A 21,817-nucleotide genomic window follows, 5' to 3' on the forward strand; every position below is an offset into this window, starting at 1 on the left:
TACTCGCACACCTTTGAAAACTTTTACTAGTGGCCGGCTTGTATACAAAACTTAATGATGTTCCGCTGTGTCTTAGGGTACATTTAATGACATTTGTACATTAGCACAGAGAACATTGGAAACATACAAAGCACATTTGTAATATATTGAGAGGGGGGGGGAGCAAATTCAGGTCTATACATTGAGAAAATACAATTTATTAAATAGATAACCAGTGTGATTGGTGTTTAGAAATTGGGAGGAGGAGGGGGGGGGGGGGGTCTTCTTCCAGATTTAGTTTGCATTGAAAATTAGAACATAAAACTCACTGTGTGTGTTTAAGTCAGACCAGTTCCATAATTCAGCTATCAAAACCTGTGCAAATTCAAGGTGAAACTAACCCTTGGTTCTGAACTATACTGGACCAATAACAGAACATTTGTTCATGTCAGAAGAAGACTCAACATCTTATGCTACTTCAGTTAAATTTGCAAGGACAGCGTAAAAATAAACCTTTCCTGTTTATTGTTACATTATTGAGACAAAGCATCCTGTCGATCAGTGTCTCCTCACCTTTATTATAGAGTCAAGGCAACCATTTTACATTAGAAAAATCATGCAGCACACTGAACAAATGTCACACAAAGTATGAACTGATCTCAATTTTCTAGTGTGAAATCTGGGCTTGTTTAACACAATGCTAAAAACCATTCAGTTGCAACAGGAGGATGCACAGCTTTATTAATTTGTATGCCTTGCCATCTAATAGAACATTTTAATTAATAATTTGGGGGACAGATGAAATGAAATTGGATAATATCCTATAATGATCTTTCAGGCCGCGGTAAATACAGTCACACTGACTAGACAAAGGAGACATGATCGACCGGTCATCTTAGGCCACTTACTAGTGACGTCACGCTCGAAGCAGACACTAGGAAAGTGTTTTCACTCCATAATTAAGTACATTTTAAAAGAAGTGTTCCGAGTACATTTTACGAGTTTTTTGTTTCTTTTTCAATACAATACAAAAAAAACCACGAGGTTTGAGGCACGAACCCACAGCCTTCAGATTGGGTGACAACCACGCTAGGAGCTGAGCCACGCCACTCCTGCTTGTTGCTGGTGTCAGGTGGAATACTCATACCTTCAAGCCATTTTTTTGCTGCGTTTAGTCACACCAGAAATACATTAACCTATAATGGCAAACAAGACTAATATGGCTCACATGATAAAGTGTCTGTCTACCAAGTTTAAGATTATGAGTTAGCTCCTCAACAGTTTAGTAACCTTAAACCTGGGAACTTTTACCCCAAACTTGCCTTGTAAAATGTATAATTAAATTTTTTTAACTCTTTTTTCCAAGTAATTCTTTTTCTTTCTTTTTTTTACAGTGTAGGTAAAGTTATATTAGTACACTTTTTCATTTAAAACTGACACAAGAGCGTCTTATTTATTGACCTTTTGCTGAATGTAAATGAAATATATTTTTGTCCAGCAGATGTCACCACATTGAATCGTGTCAAATGCCTTGAAGCACTGAACCATTTCCACACATTGCTTCAGAAAGCTTCGGTTTCTCCATCACTAGCACTTACTACACCAAGTCAGCTTAAGTTCTTGTGTTAAGTGGGCCATGCTGCTACAAGACACAAGTAGTGTTTATGCTCAATGCAGTTTTTTTTATTGCCAATTTGTTTTACATTACAGATCACTTTTTTTTCCCATCGACCCCCAATCTTGTTATGCCTGTAGATAATTTTCACATTGACACAAAAAGCTAAGCATTTTAAAGAGTCCAGACACAAGAGACATTTGAAAAAAAATTCCAGCTACAAAAATAAAAAAGTGAAAATCAAATCAAATTTGAAAGAATTACCAACACAACATTCATTTATTCCAAGTAGAAATACAACATAAAATAATATGAATGACATTGACCATGAGTCTTCCGAAATAAATCTTAAGTGTAGAGGGGAAAAATCAATAAAGGGAAATACAAAACAAAAAAAAATGTAGAAATATCTATATCTTTTTTTTCCTCTTGCAAAAATGATGAAAAATTAAAATATGAAAACGTTCTCAATACAAAGGCTACATACTACTGGAAGGTACTAGCAGGTAGTCGTAAATGCACAGTAGAAAATTATTTTTGTGAATCACAATGAAAATAATTCTGCAGTAAAGATTTATGCCACTTTTTTCTGCTTTTTATCTTTTATTTTAATTTTTTTTTTTTTTTTTTTTTACAAATAGTACAAACAGTATTGCACGTAACAACAAAGAGGTTCTTAGCTTTAGAAGGAAAAAAACGAAAGAAGAAATGGGACAAATTCAAGTGTTGCTTGAGCAAAAGGCCACCAGTCTTGATGCACCTTGGGGGCTTATGGAACATTCCTTTCTTACAACCTCCACTCACTCTTGTAATGACGCCAAACTAACATATGTTTATGTAATTCAAAACAAAAACAATTGGAGCTTTTTTTTTTCTTAGAAAAATTTAAAAATAAATGTCTAAAAAACAACAAACAGAAAACCAATTATAACCACGGATAACATAGTAAATAAGTGATTATAAAGATACAAAAAGTGGGAACAAAATAATTTTCTTGATATTTCCAACGTGACCAATAACAAACTAGTCTGTATTCTCACACAAACATCCCAACATTATATTAGTTATAAAATTATATCTCCTTCAACTGTCACGTTCCAAAAAACATGTTTTTAAAATAAAAGTAAATAACCAAATAAAAAAATCAGCCATCCGTTAAATAATTTCTCTTGAATTAAATTATTATATATAATTATTCATCTGAATAAACTTAGAAAATAGCAGTTTCTCTCCTATTATGTTTCAAAATTGAGGTATTGCAAAAGATCTTGTCAGTCAGAAAGCAAGCTTTATCGTCTTTTTTTGTTGCCTTTTAACAAAACAACTGCAGACTCTCGAAAATTATACAAAGAGTAGTGCATTACAAACTACTATCCTGGAGAGAAGAAACACAAAAACACCCCAAATTCACTTTCATAGGGATACACATGATTAACCTCTAGGTTTCTTTTTTTTTTAGTCTTCTTTCCATCAGTAAAAAATATACTTTGTTTTTCTTTCAAAATGGACAACACAAAACAACAACAGTTTGTGACTAAAAGAGGAGATTGGTTTTGGGGCATGGCAGAATCAACCCCCAAAAAAAAAAAAAAAAAAAGTGAACACGTGTGACCTTGCAAAAACCTTAGAGGCTACGGATTGTCCACAAAACTGCTAAAAACCAGTGTCATTTGCCATCACATCATAAGCTTTTCATACAAAACACAAGAGATTGTTAGCAGGTCGGTTACTTCAAGCTTTGCAGGACAAAATAAACAGAGGTTAAAAGGGTTCCCTCCTAATTTGCACACCGTTATATACTTCTACCAATGTGTAGAGAACATGTGCCATTTGTCAACCTCTAGTAGCTTCATTTGTGTTCTTTCTCATCACTACATAAACAGCAGCGCCTCCTTGTGGGAGGGAGGCCATCAACTCCGCATGCTAGGCTACTTGCTAATGGTCACAAGTTCTTTGGTTGACTTCTGGGACGTTTACAAATGATCCAACACTTATTTTCCTTTTTGTCTAAAGTTGTCCTTCTCTTTAGATCAGTTTGTGTGCATTGGAAAGTGTGTATCCATACAAGACAAAAAGGCTGAATTGTTGGTACTCTTCCAACAGTTGAGAATTAATACAAATGTATTAAAGATTTATAGTCCTGGACAAAAATGATGGTACCCTTAGCTCAATATTTGACAGTTGGAGTTCGCTTTTTTTTTTTTTTTATTGAACCTGTCAAAAGGCATATGGTGCACTCTAAATGAGCAAAAAGCTCTAGCTAGCTCATATAAATAGCCATTTGAGCTAGCACGCCTTAGGTAGTCGTTGCGCTAGTGCGCCCAATTGCCTTATCGTGACAAAAAAGATTTTTCAACTTTCAGATGGATGTGAAGAATATTGAATAAATACTCAAACAGCTTTTCATAGGCTCAGGTTTGAAGGGTAACTTCCTTGTCACAAGTATTTTCAACAAAATACTGCATTAAGGGTACCATCATTTTTGTTGCCAGGCCAGTTTTATTCTGTTGGACCATTTCTGTAAAATTAGTTCTTACATTACATTAGCCATAATCAGCGACTATTGTTTTGTTTTTTTCTTTAATGCAAAAGTACCAACAATTTAGCTTGTGTAATGTGGGTGTGTATAGTATATATATTTGAATATATATACTGTATAATATGTATGTGTACTTTATACAGTATATCATTATGTCGGACATGAACGACAGCTAAAGCGAATCACAGTTCTAGGCAAAATCTGACCTAACTATATATGGTAGAAAAATTGCACAATTAGAACAACAATCACTGCAAAAAAGTACTTCACCTATCAGAGACAGTTTGTCATGGTTATTTTACACCTACAGTAATTGGATTTGTGACACCTAAGGATGCATCAAGCCACCCAATGAATCTGTCGCGTGTTGTGCAAACATGGGCAGTATTAAAAAGTCGATTGCATGCAGCCACCTGAAAGAAACATGCACTTCAACGGCGGCCATCTTTGTGTGGAGAGCGCCCCCGTGGTATCCGATCAATACCATCAATTTAGCAGCAAAGCCATTGCAGCATTACATTTAGAGAACTCTAGAAAACAAAATAATGTTCTAAAAAAATATAAACACGTAGAAATCAACAGTGAACTCATCTGGTTTGCATGTATGAGGTAATCACATTTAGCATTATAGAGCGATTGATTATAAGATGTGTTATTTTTTATCATTTCATGGCGCTACAGGGCCCTTACTTTGTTGCGTTTCTTATTCCACCCAGTTTCTGAGTGCGCCTGCTTAACTGCCTTTGGTGATGCTTTTTCTCTAGGGGCCTATATATACTGTACAGGTATACATATATGTGTATGCGCGCATATATATATATATATATATATATATATATATATATATATATATATATATATATATATATATATATATATATATATATATATATATATATATATATATATATATATATATATATATATATATATATATATATATAAATAAACACTATTTGAAAATAAGTGCATGCGCTTTTTTTTTTACAATAAATTAAAATAATCCATATATGTATAGATAGGTACAAAACTAAAAATAGATATATTTTTTTTAAATATTCATATGGTCCCACCACATTGTGTATATGGAGGGCTGGGTGGGTTTGAGGGGAGGGAGGGGACAGCAGGACCTTGCCACCTAGTCAAAGAAGAGTAACCTGAAAGTAGTCAAGTGTCTGAAGTAGCGTTCTATGTGTGTGTGTGTGTTTGTTTGAGTAAGGTGGTGTGCCAAAAGTGCAAATTCTAAGCTTTCACTGCTCACAATGCTTTATCAGAGGGTTTTGGCCATCATGATTTCTTTTAGATTGAGGGGCTATTATAATTTTTTTGTATGTATGAGGATGGGATGGTCAGCACTCAGCTCCAGCGGAAGGACACATGTCGAGGGCGGTCGCCCCCCTCCTTCACGAGTGGCTTGTGGAACTCCCGGCCTGCCCGCGAGTGAATGCTGGCCCAGCAGTACTCGCAGTAGTACTGCAGACATGTGACGTTGGCACAGAAGAAGGGGGCGAACTTCCCCCCGCAGCGCGCCCCCTGGCACTCGTCGCACATCTGATCGTCAAGGACATATGGCTTCACCTCCACCTGAGAGGACGGACAGGAGACATAATCCTCCATCAAAACAGTATTTTAGATAGGTACACTACAACTCACATTTGATGATTTAGATATTTTTTATGCTTTTTTTTAATGCTTTTTTTTAATGTTTTTTTTTTCATCCATCTTAGCACTTGACCATTGATCAGGGAAAGAAATGAGAGCGCGGTCGCCATGGTGACGCCGTCTCGCATGCTCAAGCAGGAAGGAGGATTCAAACCTTGTGGGAGCGTGGCCACAAAATCCTTTTCATTTCATTTAAAGCGTGTGTGCGTCGCTCTCCTCAATTCATCCAAAGTCAAAGGAAAGTTATAGACAAGCCTTCAGTTTGAAACTCCTATAAAGTCTATGAAATGGGAATTAATCAGTTGAAAGTGGAATGGACGAAACATGCCAATAATTACGAATGAAATAATTGATTTCAAGTGTTTGTATTCATTTATTCATGGCCGTCGCGCCACAATGGAAAGCACCATGAATAAATAAACCTGCTCGAATGACGCATCAACAGGCGGTGAATGGTAATTTGGGATTTGGTGATCACGAGTCCTAATTCAATTATTCACCCCGACTTGATGATTTACTTTGAAATGTTATTTATTTTGGGAGGTTTTCTGTTGAGCATGAGTGTTTTTTTTCTTCATACGTGACTTTTTTTTTGTGAGTGTGAATGTTTTTTGTTGGTTTATACAGCCATGACAATCCCCACAACTAACTGTCTGTCAGTTATTGCTCTCAATGATCGAAAACCTCGGTTGTGCTCAACGCGCTTCCTTCGAGAGTTAAGAGACGGGGGGGGGGGGTGAACTTACCCTTTTGTCGATGTCATTGTGCTGCAGCTGAACGAAGCGAGCGCTGATGGCGGCGATGTAGCTCTGCTGATTAGAGAAGGCTACGCGGCCGGCCCCTTTCGGATATTTCAGCTCCGGGTCGGTGTCGATGCCGGCGTAGCAAACGCCTCCGTATAGCCGATCCATGATCATAGCCAGCTCCACTGGAGCGGGAAACAGAGACAGATGATTAATGTTCGCCTGTGGATCGAAAGCCATTTGATCATTTAACAGATAGACTGCCGGCCCAGTAAAAATGGATCTTTGACGTCTATAGCCGTCAATGGCAGAGAATGAGTTTAGATCCATGTAAGAGTACGCCGCAGGTTTCAGATCTATAACAGTTATCCATCCCTCTTGGAATACTTAATACTTTATGCAGAAGATATTTATGGCGATTACAAACCTTCATACACAAATATTGGTATGTATTAGAAATCCATTTTACAAACACGTAACATATCACTATTATCTTTTTTCTCTCTCTTTTTTTTCTTAAGAGAGCGCAGTATTGTTCATTCAGTAATCATCATTGCTCTCTCTTTTTTCTCTTTTTCTTTTTTGTATGCGCGCGAGTGTGTGCATGTGCGGGTGTGTGCGTGCATGTGTGCGTGCGCGTGAGCGTGTACTCATTAATTCACCTAAAACCTATTAAAAAATCCCATACCGTTCACCTAAACCAAATACTCCAGAATCCAGCTAGAGTCGCGAGGTTGTCAGGAGACCCGAGGAAGGATCAAAGAAAGGAAAGGAAAGTGAAATCCAGCACCGACCAGACATCACCTACTACCAACCAGAATCTTTCGCCAACCCCAGAAACATCTAAATTCCAACAAATTAGGGAGACCTCAAGAGATCAAAGGAGAGATTGAGGAAAGGAAGGAAGGATAGATGAAGCAGAGTGAACCTCCAGCCTCCACCGATTCAACGACCAGAGGAAGAAGCAGATTGTGTTTGGATTTCGATAGATGCTAGTGCTATTATCGTAGTTATATGAGCTACCTGCACGCAGAGGCCGGGGCACTCCCCCGACAAAGATGGTCTTGCGGGGGTCCAAAGGCTGGGAGCCATCCATGACAAAGTCACTGTCACTCAGGTTCCACGGACGGATTTGGACCTGTGGAGGGGAAAAAGGTAAATTGATGTGGATAATCTGGCCAATGGTGTTACTTGTTTGGGAAAATCTTCAACTTGATGTCATACACGATTCATGCTTCAGTTGTGAGCCAACCAAGCATTCATTAGTCCAGAAATCATGCAGTGCACTCTAATCTGTAGTATCAGGATTAAAAGAAACATTTGTCACACCCACAGAAATTCAAGAAGCCGGCTGCTCTTTTTTTTCTCCTACTCGCATACCTCCGTGGAGAATAATGGGGAAACAACGATCAGGTATTAATGGTTGCTTCCTTCGTCCGAGTCTTTGAGAAGACAGTGGATTAATTTGATTTGTGAAGGATGTGTACCGTCAGCATTTCCCAGAGGACTGTTTTGTTATTGAAAAGCCTGTTCAGAGCTGCGTTTGCAAACATAATGGATCGGTGGGTTCCAGCGTTGTGTGACACGACTGCAAAGATGTGAGTGTGACATTTTATTTAGATTTTGCCTTCTTTCCTATCCTTTCAATTAGAGATGTGCCATATCATACCTTCTACCATATTACCGGTGGGGGTTTTTTAGTGCCTAAAGTGGGAGCTACATTTTCCCTGTGGAGGTTGTTTGGTTACAAGTGGTCAGCTATGATAAATCAGACGGTGGTTGGATAATAATCCGTGGTGGTTATTTTGCCATGACTGGCAACTCGCCACCTAGTTGAAGTGACTTTGTGATGGTAACCAGCCGCTAAGTGGTCTTGACGAGACGGCTTCATAACCGCTTTCTAAATGTCTACAAGCATTCACGGCAAATCAGAGACATTCACGGCAAAATAACGCTCGCAGGAGAGTTGCCAGCTACGGCAAAATAACCACAATCGCAAGCTAACATAGTCTCTGTAGTAACGTTATGAGATTTTTTTCTTTACGGTAAAACATTATGCCACTTTTCCACATATTAAAATAGTTTTCAAATGTGTAAAAGGCTCAAATTGGTAAGTCCGCTCGCTATGGCCAAGTCGTTTCCATTCACAACATTATTAGCATATGGCTAACGGAGACGTCACAGACATGTATTTTACACATTTGAGAAATATTTTAGCATGTGGAAAAGTTGAATAATATGAGACATTTAATACAAATATTACTATTCTGAAGTATTATACTAAAGCACAATAAAATGTAACGTAAATAATTTAATTATTAAGTGTAACATGATTTTATGTTTTTTTTTTTTTTTTTTTTTTTTTTTTAATTATTATTTTTAAACATGATTTTATGATTTAATTCAACAGGCTTCCTTCCTCTGTGTGCGCCTTGGCCACCAAGGGGAAAGTACAAACACACGGAGAAGACGGTAACAATGAAGCTGCAATAATATTATTGTTTTTGTTGTTGTTGCCTGTGAGTACTGTTGTATAAATAGTAAGCTCACCGGCTTGTCCTTGATGGTGGGACTAGACACACACAGGTAGAGCTTGCCGTCCTCCTCGATACAGGCATCAATCAAGGCCTGAACAGAGCTCTCTTCTTGGAACAGCAGGAAGGCGTAACCTGGAAAGGAGTAAAAGCATCTCGTGTATAATTGTCAAAACTAAGCCTATCCTCCATCATAGATATTCCAGTGTCCTTTCCCAGCCTTCGAATTTTCTTTAACTCGCAAAATCCCGGTTCTTATCCACATAGCTCGCAAGTTCTAGGTCAACGACTGTTGTCGCCACGTTTAGATGAACATAAGATTTGGACTTAAAGATGATTTGAGATTTGCGTCATCTTTCATCAGTATCGGGAGGTTTAAATAAAGAGGGGTTGCCGTAATGAGAGCTGCTGGACATCCCATCTTTTAGCAAAACAAAAGAACTGCAGTCTAGCTCCGTTTGAAAAGAAAAGAAAAAAAAAGAAAAAAGCAGGGCATGAAATGGCAGAGCTGGCCAGCAGCTCACAATCTTCCCTCCGCAAGCGGGAACAAAGTGTTCCGTGACCCTGGGCAAAAGAGCCAAGAACGGAGAGGGTGGATGAGTGAGGGACTGGAGGGTGGTGGGCGAGTGAGAGAAGGTAGAGAAAGCGCAAGCCTGATGCAATGCAAATTGAAGTTCCAAAATGTTTCCAGTGGAATCGCTAAAGTTCTGCACATTCATTTTTACATTTACATCAGTCAGATTCCATATTCTCCCTTTTCCACTTGCCCCTCCAAAGGTCTCTGCACGGCCTTGACTCAAGACATTCATATACATTTTGAAGATGATACACTATTAATAGTACCTACAATATAATGTCACATTCAATCGGCCGGTTTATTACCATAATTAGTTCTCTGCGCCACCTACATGGTTTGATATTTATGTTGCCGTTTGCTTGAACAAAGATCTCTTGTTCTGTGCAAAGTACAGAGCCTGAAGTCAGAAGAGGACATCCGCAGTGGCTTGTGCTGCAGATTTATATGACCAGAAAGGCGGGGGTGGAGGGGTGGGGGTGGTCAGGCCGCAGCATAATTTTCCACCCTACAGATTATTGTTTACAGTCAGAGTCCCTTGTGCCTTATTGTAGCTCAAACAATAACCTTCCCGAAATAAGGGCCGCGCCACTCGGACAAAACAGGAAAGAACGGCTTAACACTCAGAGAAGCCTGATGGTTGGTTAGTCAAGTTGGAGGTACTGCAAATAATTAAATACAGAGAAAGAACCTATAGAAGAGTGGAATTTCTAAAGAGTGAAAGGTAAAATGGACTTAATTTTTTACCGCACCTTTCTAATAACAACTTCCTGCATCATTTGATTTCTTGAAAACAGAAATGATGGTGCCTAATTGTCCTTAACTCATTCACTGCCATTGACGGCTATAGATGTCAAAAATTAATTTGAACTATTGCTATTAGTTGAATTTCCCCCCCCACTTTTATTAACAAGAGTATGAAAACCTAGAACAGATATACAATTTGTGATTAATCATGGAGTTAACTAGTGAAGTCATTCGATTCAATTCAGATTAAAAATTGTAATCGCCTGATGCCCCTAATTTTTAATAATCTTTCCTTTTTTTTAAATCACATCAGGCGATTACATTTTTTAATTGTAATTAATTGCATGACTTCAATAGTTAACTCCAGGTTAATCACAAATTTTACATCTGTTCTAAATGTACAATATTTTTTTCTAGGTTTCCATACTTTTGTTTAGAAAAGTGGGGGAAAAAAAGTTAGATTAATATAAATAGTTCAAATGAATTTTTGACGTCTATAGCCGTCAATGGCAGTGAATGAGTCAAATTCTGGAATGACCCATATGTTGGTTTACATTAATTTATGCAGCCAGCCTATTTTATATAAGTATAATGTCATCTTACACCCTGGTAGCAATTTGCAGTGTTCAGAGAATTTTGCCACCTCACTCACCTCAAAATAGCTCCTTAACATTTGCAGCACCAACTGTGATGACGGTGCCGGGTGATATATGGGGCGGATGTACCTGACATCACCATAGTGACCAGACTTCATTGTGGTTGCCATGACATCACAGACATTTGAGAACCGAAGGCTGGCCTGCATTTGAGTCATGATTGGTTTTTATACCAAGAAATCATTAATGGGATATTAGAATCGTTCTAATGATCTAATGTTTGAGCAACAATACCTGTTTCGCATAATCAACGGGCACACAGCGACAGCCAATTTGCAATTGGCCTCCACTAAAAATACTTCCTCCTATATTTGCTTTTCTGGCTGATAACAGGTTTCTGCAGTAAGTGCACACACAGTTGGCAAGATCAACAACCAAAGTGGGTTGCAAGTTCAAAACAAAAAGAATATACATAAACACTGATGAGCAATGAGTGAAAGTGACAATCAAGTTATTATTAGAGTCTTTCAGTTTGTTCTGTGTCCACTGTTACAAGAAAGTACTGCATACCAGAAATAAAAATTGAAATAAAAAAAGACAGCAGTATCTTCAGCCAAAAATATGGAGTGTCGGAAGCATATTACACATGGTGGATTTTTTTTCTTTTTAAAAGCTATGGTGTGTTTATTGATGTATAGAGCAACATATAATTTCAAAGTTGAATGAATAATAAATATATAAATGTTAAAAACATTCAATGTGACAGGATAATATGTCATGTTATTTTGCTGTATTAATGCGTAAATGTAAAGCGAAAATAAAATAAAATAAAATAAAAAACTGCACTCTAAAAACGGTTGGGTCAAAAATAACTAATTTCTTGTGTGATTTTCAAAAAATACAAATGTTCAAGGAACCATTTCAATCTCAAGCTCACCACTTGCCAGTTAACTCATTCACTGCCATTGACGGCTATAGACGTCAAAAAATCATTTGTACTATTTCTATTAGTTAAAAATATTTCCCCCACTTTCGTTAACATCAGTGTGAAAACCTATAATTTTTTTATTGTACATTTAGAACAGATATAAGTTTTGTGATTAGTCGTGAGTTAACTAGTGAAGTCATGCGATTAATTACAATTTAAAAAAATGATCGCCCCTAATTTTTAAAGATTTTTTGTATTTTTTTTAAATTGCGTCAGGCAATTAAAAATTTCAACTGTAATTAATCCCATTAATTCAATAATTAACTCACGATTAACCACAAATTGTATATCTGTTCTAAATGTACAATATATATATATATATTTTAGGTTTTCATACTCTTAACAAAAGTGGAAAAAGTGGAACATTAATAGACATATTTAAAATAAATTTTTAACGTCTATAGCCGTCAATGGCAGTGAATGAGTTCAAGTCAAGCATGTGACCAGATATCATATTTTGTGGTTTCCGCAAGAATATAAAAAAAAATTAAAATTGTATTTATGTTTTTATTACTTAAAGGGGAAGTCCCCCCCCCCCTTTTTCGTGTGAAAATAATATGTTCTATGAAGCCCCACGAGTCTAAATATGGTATTCTCGTTGATATTGTGTTAATGGAATATGAGTTAGGCAGCACAATCCCGCAGTTTTTATTCATCTCAGGGGGGCGGCCATTTTCATAACATCAACGTTGCTCAGGTCTCAGGTAACAACCAATCACAGCTCAGCTCCAGAAAACAGGTTAGCTGTGATTGGTCGTTGACAAAATGTCCGCCCCCGAAATGGATAAAAACGGTTGGATTGTGCCTCATAACTCATATTGCGCAAATGTAATAATACTCAGAATGTCATGTTTAGACTAGTGAGGTCACATATCACATATTATTGTCAAGAAATGTTTAAGGTTGACTTCCACTTTAAGATACATGACACATCAGTAGACTCCTCCCTTTCACAATGGCAGCCTCCTCCAGCTGCTGGAAGCTCATTCTCCTAAGGTTGTCATATTGTTGCTGCTGGGTGTGGCATTAGTAGAGTCAAGCCCACTCCCAAGGAATCCTCCCAATTCAGGAAAATAATAATATTGAGAAATGAGTGTGTGAGAGAGGTCCTCCAGATGTAGTGTATTACCACGCGTATGTGGAATTCCAGTTATTTCCAGAGCATCTTAATAGCTTCCTTAATATGACACACAGCAACATCTGAGCCAGAGGGCGTGATGAAGAAGCTGTTGCTACTCTGATCAGCCCCTCCTCCAAAAGGTTGTTGAGGAAAACATTGACCAGCCTCAGGTAACCATTCCAATAAACAGCCACTAGGGTCAAATCTCATTTGTGTGTGATTACTGCGGCTGGCCCACGTGGATCAACAGACACCGCGATGCTCGCTCAGTAGGAGCTATGATTTCTGGGTAACATGAACGTTGTAGGCACCCTATGATGGTGGGAAACACCCAAGGTGATATTTATTGGTGTAGTCTTTGATGTCTGATGGGAAAATTCAGCTTTTGTTTGGACAAACTAATGTTACCTTTAGGCGGGAAGTAGGATTTGCTCTCGGCTTTGTGGGGCCAGTCTACAACCAGGTGTCCATAGCGACGGAAACTGTTGGTGATCTCATCTGTTAAAATAATGAAAAAGGGTGGAGGGAATTATTTTTGCATCATTGGTGCACTCGTTCGCAATGACTAATACAAGCAACATACAATCAAAATAAAAAAATAAAAAAGATAAAAGTATGATCATTTCAGATTTTCCAGATGCTCAAGACAGCAAGACGAAATCCATACAAGAAAAGGTCAAACAGCACAACGTCAACAATTTACCTTCATCTATATCTGGGGGTAGGCCTCCAACAAAGACCTTGCGCGAGTAGCGCTCCATCCTCTCTCCGTTCTGACAACGGGTTGGAGAGTTCAGGCCGGGGGTCAAGGAGAGGTCACCGTGGCCATCGTCAAGGAAACCATCTTCAAAGGGAAAAAGGTAGGAACGACCTACAGTATGAGGAGAGGAAAGGCAAGGTGAACAGCAGAAGGGCAGACAAAAGAAATTGAGAGAGAAATTAGAGACAATGCAGGAATGGTAAATAAAGGTTGATGTAAATGTAACGGCTAACCTTAAATCCACAATGAGAATACACTGCTTTTAAAATGAACACATAAGCCTATTGACAAACTGAAAGGCCAATAAAGTGGCAGGGTGTACTGCATTTACGATATTGGGATTCATTTTGCCTTTGTGGAATATGAATTAAGAAGAAAAAACGCCCCGTTTTTATCCATCACACGGGGTGGCCATTTTGTCACTTGCTGTCAGCTAAAAATGACATCGCAGTACCTAAGGGCTCAATTTGCGAGCATCACATGACCAAACCTAGAAAACAGCTGAGCCGCAACGGTCGTTAACTGAGTCCTTACGCATTGTGATGTTATTTGCAGTCGACAGCAAGTACCTATAAAAGGCAAAATGGACGCTCCCTGTGATGGATAACAATGGGTAGATTTAATTCATATTTCACAAATGGAATATTAATCAGAATTAGGGCCCAACAGAGTAATCGGCCGCAGATTACAATCGACCAATTATTGCCCTTCAAACATCGAAGGAAAAAAATGCTGTGAAAGTACCCTGAATGCACCATTTTGCTTGCGTAGCATTAGCAACTAGCAAATGTGTAGTGCATGTTATTCTGGTTATTCTGTTGTCCCTAAGCGTCCTTTATGCATCACAAGTTTTATGACACCCCAGTTAGAGTTAACTGTAAAACTAAACAGACAACGATAAGATTTATATCCACTGTATATTTAAATACTTAATTTTTAAAACATCGCTAGCCTAGCGCTAATGCTAAAAGCGAAGGGAGAATCCCATTCAAAGGAATTGTGTGTGTGTGTGTGTGTGTGTGGGGGGGGGTTAATGCATTAAATCAATATTTTTAAATAAATCGGCAGATTAATCTGTAATCAGTATTTTTTTCTGCCAAAAATTGGTATCGGCATAAAAAAAAAAGCGTATCGGCCGGGCCCTAATCAGAAAACCATGTTTAGACTAGTGGGGGCAAATAGAACACACTATCGTAAAGAACATTTTTGACTTGACAAAAAAACTAAACACAAAAAAAAAAAAATACTAATACAAAAAAATATGATGAAGGAAGGACAATATAACAATGTTGGTGTGTTACAGTCCAAGTTTAAGGGAATTAACATAAACTACTGGTTCATTTCCATTGCACAGTAGTTACTCAACTCGGTTAACACTTTTCCACTGGAAAAAAAACAGGTACTAAATGTACAGCACAAGGTCAGATGAGGTTCCAAGCATGACAAAACAACATAAAATAGGTGAGGTAAAAATGGTCGATTATGGGTCGAGTCGATTTCTGTTTCAGATCCTCACCACATTGAATCTCCACAGCTATGAGTTGTTGTTTGTGAAACTACTAGAGTGACTACAACTACCGGAAACAACTTCCTTGTGTGATTTTAAAATACTTATCCATAAAGTTTCTGACTCTTATGTGCCAAGACTGGCATCAAGAGCGAGATGAAAATGGAATTGTTTCTCCTCCGTTACCCAAAAATAAATCACTGCCTGGCAGGTTGAAACGTCCATCCATTTTCTTTAGTGCATGTCCTCATTAGGGTGACAGGTGAGCTGGAGCCTATCCCAGCTGACCTTGGGCAAGAGACCGAGTACATGGACTGGTTGCCAGCCAATCGGAGTGCAGGTCAAAACATTTAGTACGTTCTCATATAATATCCATCAGGATGAACCTCTGTGCCAATTTCCTATTATGAAAATTGCTTGCTATATAGGGTGGCACATATCGTGACTTCAAATGACTTTTAGGACAGTCAGTGATTCATTACTGAGGAATTGGCACTAGGCAGTGGAAAAGCAGTATCTTACCATTGCTAAAGTGTATTGAATGACTATGCTAGTTTTTGAGTGGATGTGATATGCACGTTTAGAAGAACTAACTAAATGTAGCTGTTACTAAACAGTGCAGAGGTTGCTGGCTATTGAAACCAATCATATTGAAGCCCTTAATATTTCTGCTAACAGATTAATTGCAGCAGTTCAAAAGCATAGAGAAGAAAATGAGCTCTACATTGCTAGAGAGTTACTCATTTGTAATCAAATTAACTCATTCACTGCCATTGACGGCTATAGGTGTCAAAAATTCATTTAAACTATTTCTAGTAAAAAAAAATGTTTTCCACTTTTGGTAACAAGAGTATGAAAAACTAGATTTTTTTATTTTATTTTACATTTAGAACAGATATAACATTTATGATTAATCATGAGTTAACAATTGAAAAATTGTAATCGCCTAAAAATGAAAAATTCTAATCGTAATTAATTGCATGACTTCACTAGTTACCTCACGATTAATCACAAATTTGATATTTGTTCTAAATGTACAATACATTTTTTTTTATAGGTTTTCATACTCTTGTTAAAAAAATGTTTAACTAATAGAAATAGTTCAAATTATTTTTTGACGTCTATAGCCGTCAATGGCAGTGAATGAGTTAATCATCTCCATGTCAGTGTGGACTTTCTCGAAAGCCCCAAAATTCACTTTGGAAGAACTAAAGTCAAACAGTATCTCAAGAGTTTGCTTCTAATTGCTGAGATGCATCACCCCCAAGTAAATAATTTGTTTGTCATCATGATTTTTTTTTTCATTCAATGAAAATGCATTTATTTGGATACATTTTTATCAATCACAACTCATGAGAGGCGCCTTTCATCTTTCAAGAGACATACAGTAGCGGGCAAAGCAAGCAGAAGCCCAGAAGAGAGCTCCACATTACCTCTTCTGCGGCCAAAGCTCCGGGCTGCTTGTCAGGAGAGTGAGGGAAACAAAGACAGAGGAGAGGGGGGGGGGATTGTATGGGGCATTAACACAGGTAGAGGAGAGATACAGAGATATTTTGTGGAAATAACAATCCAGGAACATCGCTAAGGTAACAAGAAAAACACAGATGGCCACACCTCAGCTTGTTCAACTGAAAGAGGAGGATTTTTATACTGCTGGTTGCAAACTGCTGCATCTGCCCTAGCAACAGGCACGCAGGTGAAGGTTTTGTCATGGAAATGGCCGACATGTTTAGCGGCGTAACGCATTACCGGACATTGTCATCTAAGCTTAATGAACCAGCAATGGCGGACGTTCATGCTAATCTTCTGTGTTTATTCACAAATGGGACAATAAAGCCGAGTACACGCATGACTTGATGTAGAGCTAGTTAGTCATTATCAGGACCTTGGTGAAATATTACAATTTGCTTTCTCGTCAGGAATGGGAGCCTGTAGATGAGTGGAAACTTCCCACAGTGAGTGAGAGCAGCATGATGGACATTAAGGCTCTAGTTTAAATCAATGGAAAGTCAAAGCTACAGCTTTTAATTTGAATAACATCTGGAGCAGACCTAGAAAACAGTACCTTACACAAGTAGCAGTATCTTACACATTATACAGTACAAAGACATTAAATCAAGATGAAACACAATTCAAGTTAGCATGTCCCTAGACAGCTATTACTGTCGTTTTCCTGTTGCCCACCCCAGATTTCGAGTCTACTAAATAAGTCACCCGATAACATCTACTTCTTATGCTGGGAACATAATAATGCGACTAACGTGCTACACACAAGACTGCTTAGCAACACCACCCAAGTAGTAGCGTGATATTTATTTTGGAACAGTTCACAATGTCTCTGGTATAATTGTCCCGCATTGACTTTCCAGCATGTGTTATGGTTAGGGTGACCAGCCCACTTTTACCCAGGTCCCGTCCTGGCTTCTCGTCTTTTTCTTCTTCTTCTTCTTTTTTTTTTTAAAGTTTAGTTATCAACCCAATTGTTTGGGTTATGCAAATGTCAATCACAGAGTTGCCATAGCGATTCATACGATACACCAATTCGAAAGGAATTTATATGTTGAATTCCTAGCAGGTGTGTTTTTGTGCACTGCTCTGAATATATGACTGGATAGCTGATACACGCCCGTCGTGCAAGCCGTTGAAGCGACAGGGCGGCCATCTTGCTCCTCCCATCTCGTGAGCAGACTACTGTATAAACTATACGGTATACGTACAAATTAGACATACACAGCTCGTAGGTTAGTATAGGGCCGGGGGCGGTTTGGGGGTTTGTGGCGGGATGGTCACTATTTTTTAACAAGTTAAAAAATATATATATAATAATAATAACAAGTAGATGGTATTTGCTGCTTTGAAGACCCTCTTTTTCTTTCATTACTCTGTTCTTTAGACCCCAATATTAGATTTGGCAGAGGCATCTTTTGTTGAATTACAGTTATAATTCTTCAATTAAAAAAAATATACAAGTTTCCTCCTGTAAAATTTATTACATAAAAAAATCATAAATCATGCTGTTTCTACTAAGTACTGTCTTAAATGTTCTCCAATTTCGATACTGTAAATGTATAGGATGGTATGAGCAATATGGCGAAATTTCAGCTTCAAAAGTCTAGGCCCATCGGCTATCCAGTCATATATTCAGATCAGTGGTTTTTGTGACACCAGCACTAGAGCTACTTCCTGCTTCCGTTGTCTAAGAATAATGGAAAATGTAGTCCTACTCTCCCAATGCTGCGGTCTTGGGTCAGACCCAACGTAAGCGGAGCTTTTCTGGCAACATATTTTCAATGTTACAATGCGGGACCTGTGCAAGGTAAACGGCACAGCCAGCTACCAATAGATGTCGGAACCAAGCAGAAAAGGTTGGATAATGGTGAATGCATTGCTTTTATTTACAGCTGTTGAAAGATAGTCTTTAACGTTAGCTAAAGTAATAACACAACCAGATTGACGAGCAATTACATTTGTTATAAATAATTCCTAGTGATTCATTGTATATTTGATTTCCAGCGAAATTGTAGTCTGTTTTTTTTATTTTAAAAATCCAGTCAACCTATTATGGTACAAATCAGTTTTGCTGGAGGGTTGATAAGTTCACAGGGAATACTTGTTTATGTGTTACAATAGCTCATGAGAGTGGAAGGGGGGGGGGGGGGGGTGTAGTACAACATATGCACAATTACCTAAAAAAATAAAGACAAAAACACAACCTTAGAAGATAACATATGGCCTCGGCCACTATCACTTCACTTTACTTTGTTATTCTTGAAGCTCACTTCAGAGAGTGAGTGGACAATGATTTACAACATGGCACTGGCAGTGGTAGAATTTTCCTCACGAGATGACTAAAATTCAGTTTATCTTGTCTGACCAAAAACAAACAATAAAAGTTTCACTAAATGCTAACGTCAGGAGAGGAAAGAGGTTTTTTGGCTCCTTACCTCCAAAACAAATACGGACCTTTGCATTACAAGGGGGCCATTGTGGGATCACTCTCACGGAATATGTTGTCTCTGAGGCTCCTCTCCTTCACAACGTTTTCATTAAAAAAAGATCTGACTCTCCAATCCCCCAAAACCTGGGCAGGCTGTCTGCAGTATTGCCCTTTCTCCCCTAGCCTCGGCTATAACAAAGTCGCCTAGCAACCAGGGAAACAGACAGAAACCACAGCACAGGGTGCAATCTCATGAAGGGGGATGGAGATAAGTAATGGGTTGAGACTACATCTCATCTGGTGTGAAATTAAATTGGGTGATTTTCTTTGGACGTGCCGAGTTTGATGTGTCCTGATTTGCACAGCTTCAAGTTGACACGTTTATTACTCTGTCAAATGAGCCGCACTCACCAATGCCACATCACAGACTAGACACTTTATGCCGCACTTCAAGGGCTATCTGGTAAAGGTTCTTCGGTTACGACGTCTCACAGCTTGGAGACTCGACTCAAACCTAATTAATGCATTTATTAGAAGGGCGTGCCCTGTATGGGCTCAGCAGTGGGGAAAGCAAATGGGATGAAAACCTGATTTCTTGATCTGGCTGGTCATCTGCATGCTGGTAGACCAGCACCAGCACTAGTAGATTCTAGTCTTACATGTAGGGCTATTTATAGAAATGCTATTCACAGGTCATGTGTGCGAAATGGTTCATCCTTGGTTTATGGTGTCAGGGAACCCAGGCCCAAATAAAGGGTAAGCAGGTGCACCAAATGTTTCGTGGCACGGATCACTGTGGTTAGGGACCACCGCATGAGGCGTGTCAGAAAAGTTCTGGAACTGCCGTCATGGTAAGATAGATTTCAAACCGCAAGAAACTACAGATCATCAACAAAGAGATCATGTTTGTTTTGTTCCCGGAAGAATCCTTGCAGGAGTTCAAGAAGGCAAGGCAGAAGACTCCAGGGAAATTATTTTGAAGGGGAAAACATTTTTTGTGAGCAGTCCTCGATCAGTCCTTGAGGTTTTCTGACAACCTCAGAAATCCCCAACCGGTGGCCTCCACTCTAAGGGGTTTGCCAGAGCAATGTTTCCACCAAGCAGAACCATTCAATTTGGTACACTACAGTAATTTGGTAAGATTTTCCACAGTGGGTGGTGGAGTATACAAGAAACACAAAAGTCTCACTCACTGGATTCATTTTTTTTCCCTTTAAGTACTTTTGTTTTCCTTCCAATCTGTGTCATTCCTTTCTGAGACGCAAAGCCACCAAGTCTTGATATTACATAAAAACAAGCCTTTATTCTTTAGCCAAACAAACTCGTGAGTATAAGGTCAAAACTAAATAAAAAATGAAATGCACATCAACATAGTTCGAAAGCAAAAGTGGCAAACTTGAATAACCACAAATCACAACAAATACTTCATTCTGCCTCTGACCACATTTTTTTACATGAACCAGAAACAAAAGGCCATGCAAAGAGACACGAATAATGTGAACCAGGTACACATTCCATTCACATTGTAACACTGAAGTAACGATTCTCTGTGGACCAATCAACGGTCATTAGTGTCTTGCTCCACCCATACAAAAGCATTTGTACTAATTACACCTCCGTACCACAAATGGATGCCTTCCCTCAAATACATGCCTGGTCCTCTTTGCAACTGAGTAAATAAAACCACGCCTGCATGAGGGAATAAAATATAAGTGCAATGCTAATATATTACAAAGCACCTGTTCTTAGCTAAAATTCTCCAAAAGGAGGACATCGCAATGAAATGATACTTACTGTTCAGTGGCATTATGTGTTCAGCTCCGGGATGATGAAAGTTAATGCCCATACGTCCTGGGAAAGGTAAAAACAAAAAAAACAGTGTCAACAAAAAAAGGAAAGCAGCTTGATAGGCATTTGTTGCACCTCTTTTGCTACAACTGACTATAGGAGAAAAGCAAACGAAAAAATACTGTCCATGAAATGAATACACATCCTGTGTGAATATTAGAAAACGGTCATTTACTTGTTGTCACATCTTTGATATGCACATTCATAAACATCAATATTAATATAATGCCATATACATCATGATTCAATAAGTCCTTAGGAATCTAGTCAGCCCATTTTTTGCAGAGGGCTGATAAGATGCTGTTGTGGAATTAACCCTAATGTGAGTCGGACCAGCTGCATGTTATAGGCTGGTGTTGTGCAAACAAGACGGCGTGTTAAAAGTTACTGGGTTTGGCTGCAGGCCTAACATAGTTGAAAAGAGAGGATGGCCTCTTCCTAGCTTGCAGGCAAGTTTTCTAAGAAGTTAGGCCGAGTTGAAAATCAGTATAGCAATATAGAGGGAGGACTGCAAGTCGAAAGCCACCTTACACTATCGTATTTGGTTTGTGTGTGCACCACCACCACCAGCCCAAAGTCACTTAATGAGGACGTATGGTGTAGAAAACGGATGGACAAATGGGTATGCATATTATTGTGAGAGAATCCTGAGGTAAATCCAATAAGTT

At 38.5% G+C, this 21,817-nt stretch overlaps 1 protein-coding gene across 3 annotated transcripts in view; it reads right to left on the bottom strand.

Annotated features, from left to right (window-relative positions):
- Window positions 1-5,107: 5,107 nt before the first annotated feature.
- Window positions 5,108-21,817, bottom strand: part of cpeb3 (cytoplasmic polyadenylation element binding protein 3) — a 30,050-nt gene continuing 13,340 nt past the window's right edge. For 2 of the 3 annotated variants that reach the window (XM_086093723.1, XM_086093724.1), the window contains 8 exons: window positions 21,096-21,152; window positions 16,798-16,821; window positions 13,801-13,968; window positions 13,506-13,595; window positions 9,089-9,207; window positions 7,562-7,676; window positions 6,542-6,723; window positions 5,108-5,717 (listed from right to left, as the gene is read on the bottom strand). In XM_086093723.1, the coding sequence (XP_085949849.1) occupies window positions 5,490-5,717; window positions 6,542-6,723; window positions 7,562-7,676; window positions 9,089-9,207; window positions 13,506-13,595; window positions 13,801-13,968; window positions 16,798-16,821; window positions 21,096-21,152 (983 nt within the window). In that variant the 3' untranslated portion in view covers window positions 5,108-5,489. The remainder of the gene's footprint in view (window positions 5,718-6,541; window positions 6,724-7,561; window positions 7,677-9,088; window positions 9,208-13,505; window positions 13,596-13,800; window positions 13,969-16,797; window positions 16,822-21,095; window positions 21,153-21,817) is intronic. The other variant, XM_086093725.1, reaches the window with a different exon arrangement.

This window comes from Leptonotus elevatus, chromosome 13 (genome assembly GCF_054856555.1).
Source record: "Leptonotus elevatus isolate MCC_2025b chromosome 13, RoL_Lele_1.0, whole genome shotgun sequence".
Taxonomy (NCBI): Eukaryota; Metazoa; Chordata; class Actinopteri; order Syngnathiformes; family Syngnathidae; genus Leptonotus; species Leptonotus elevatus.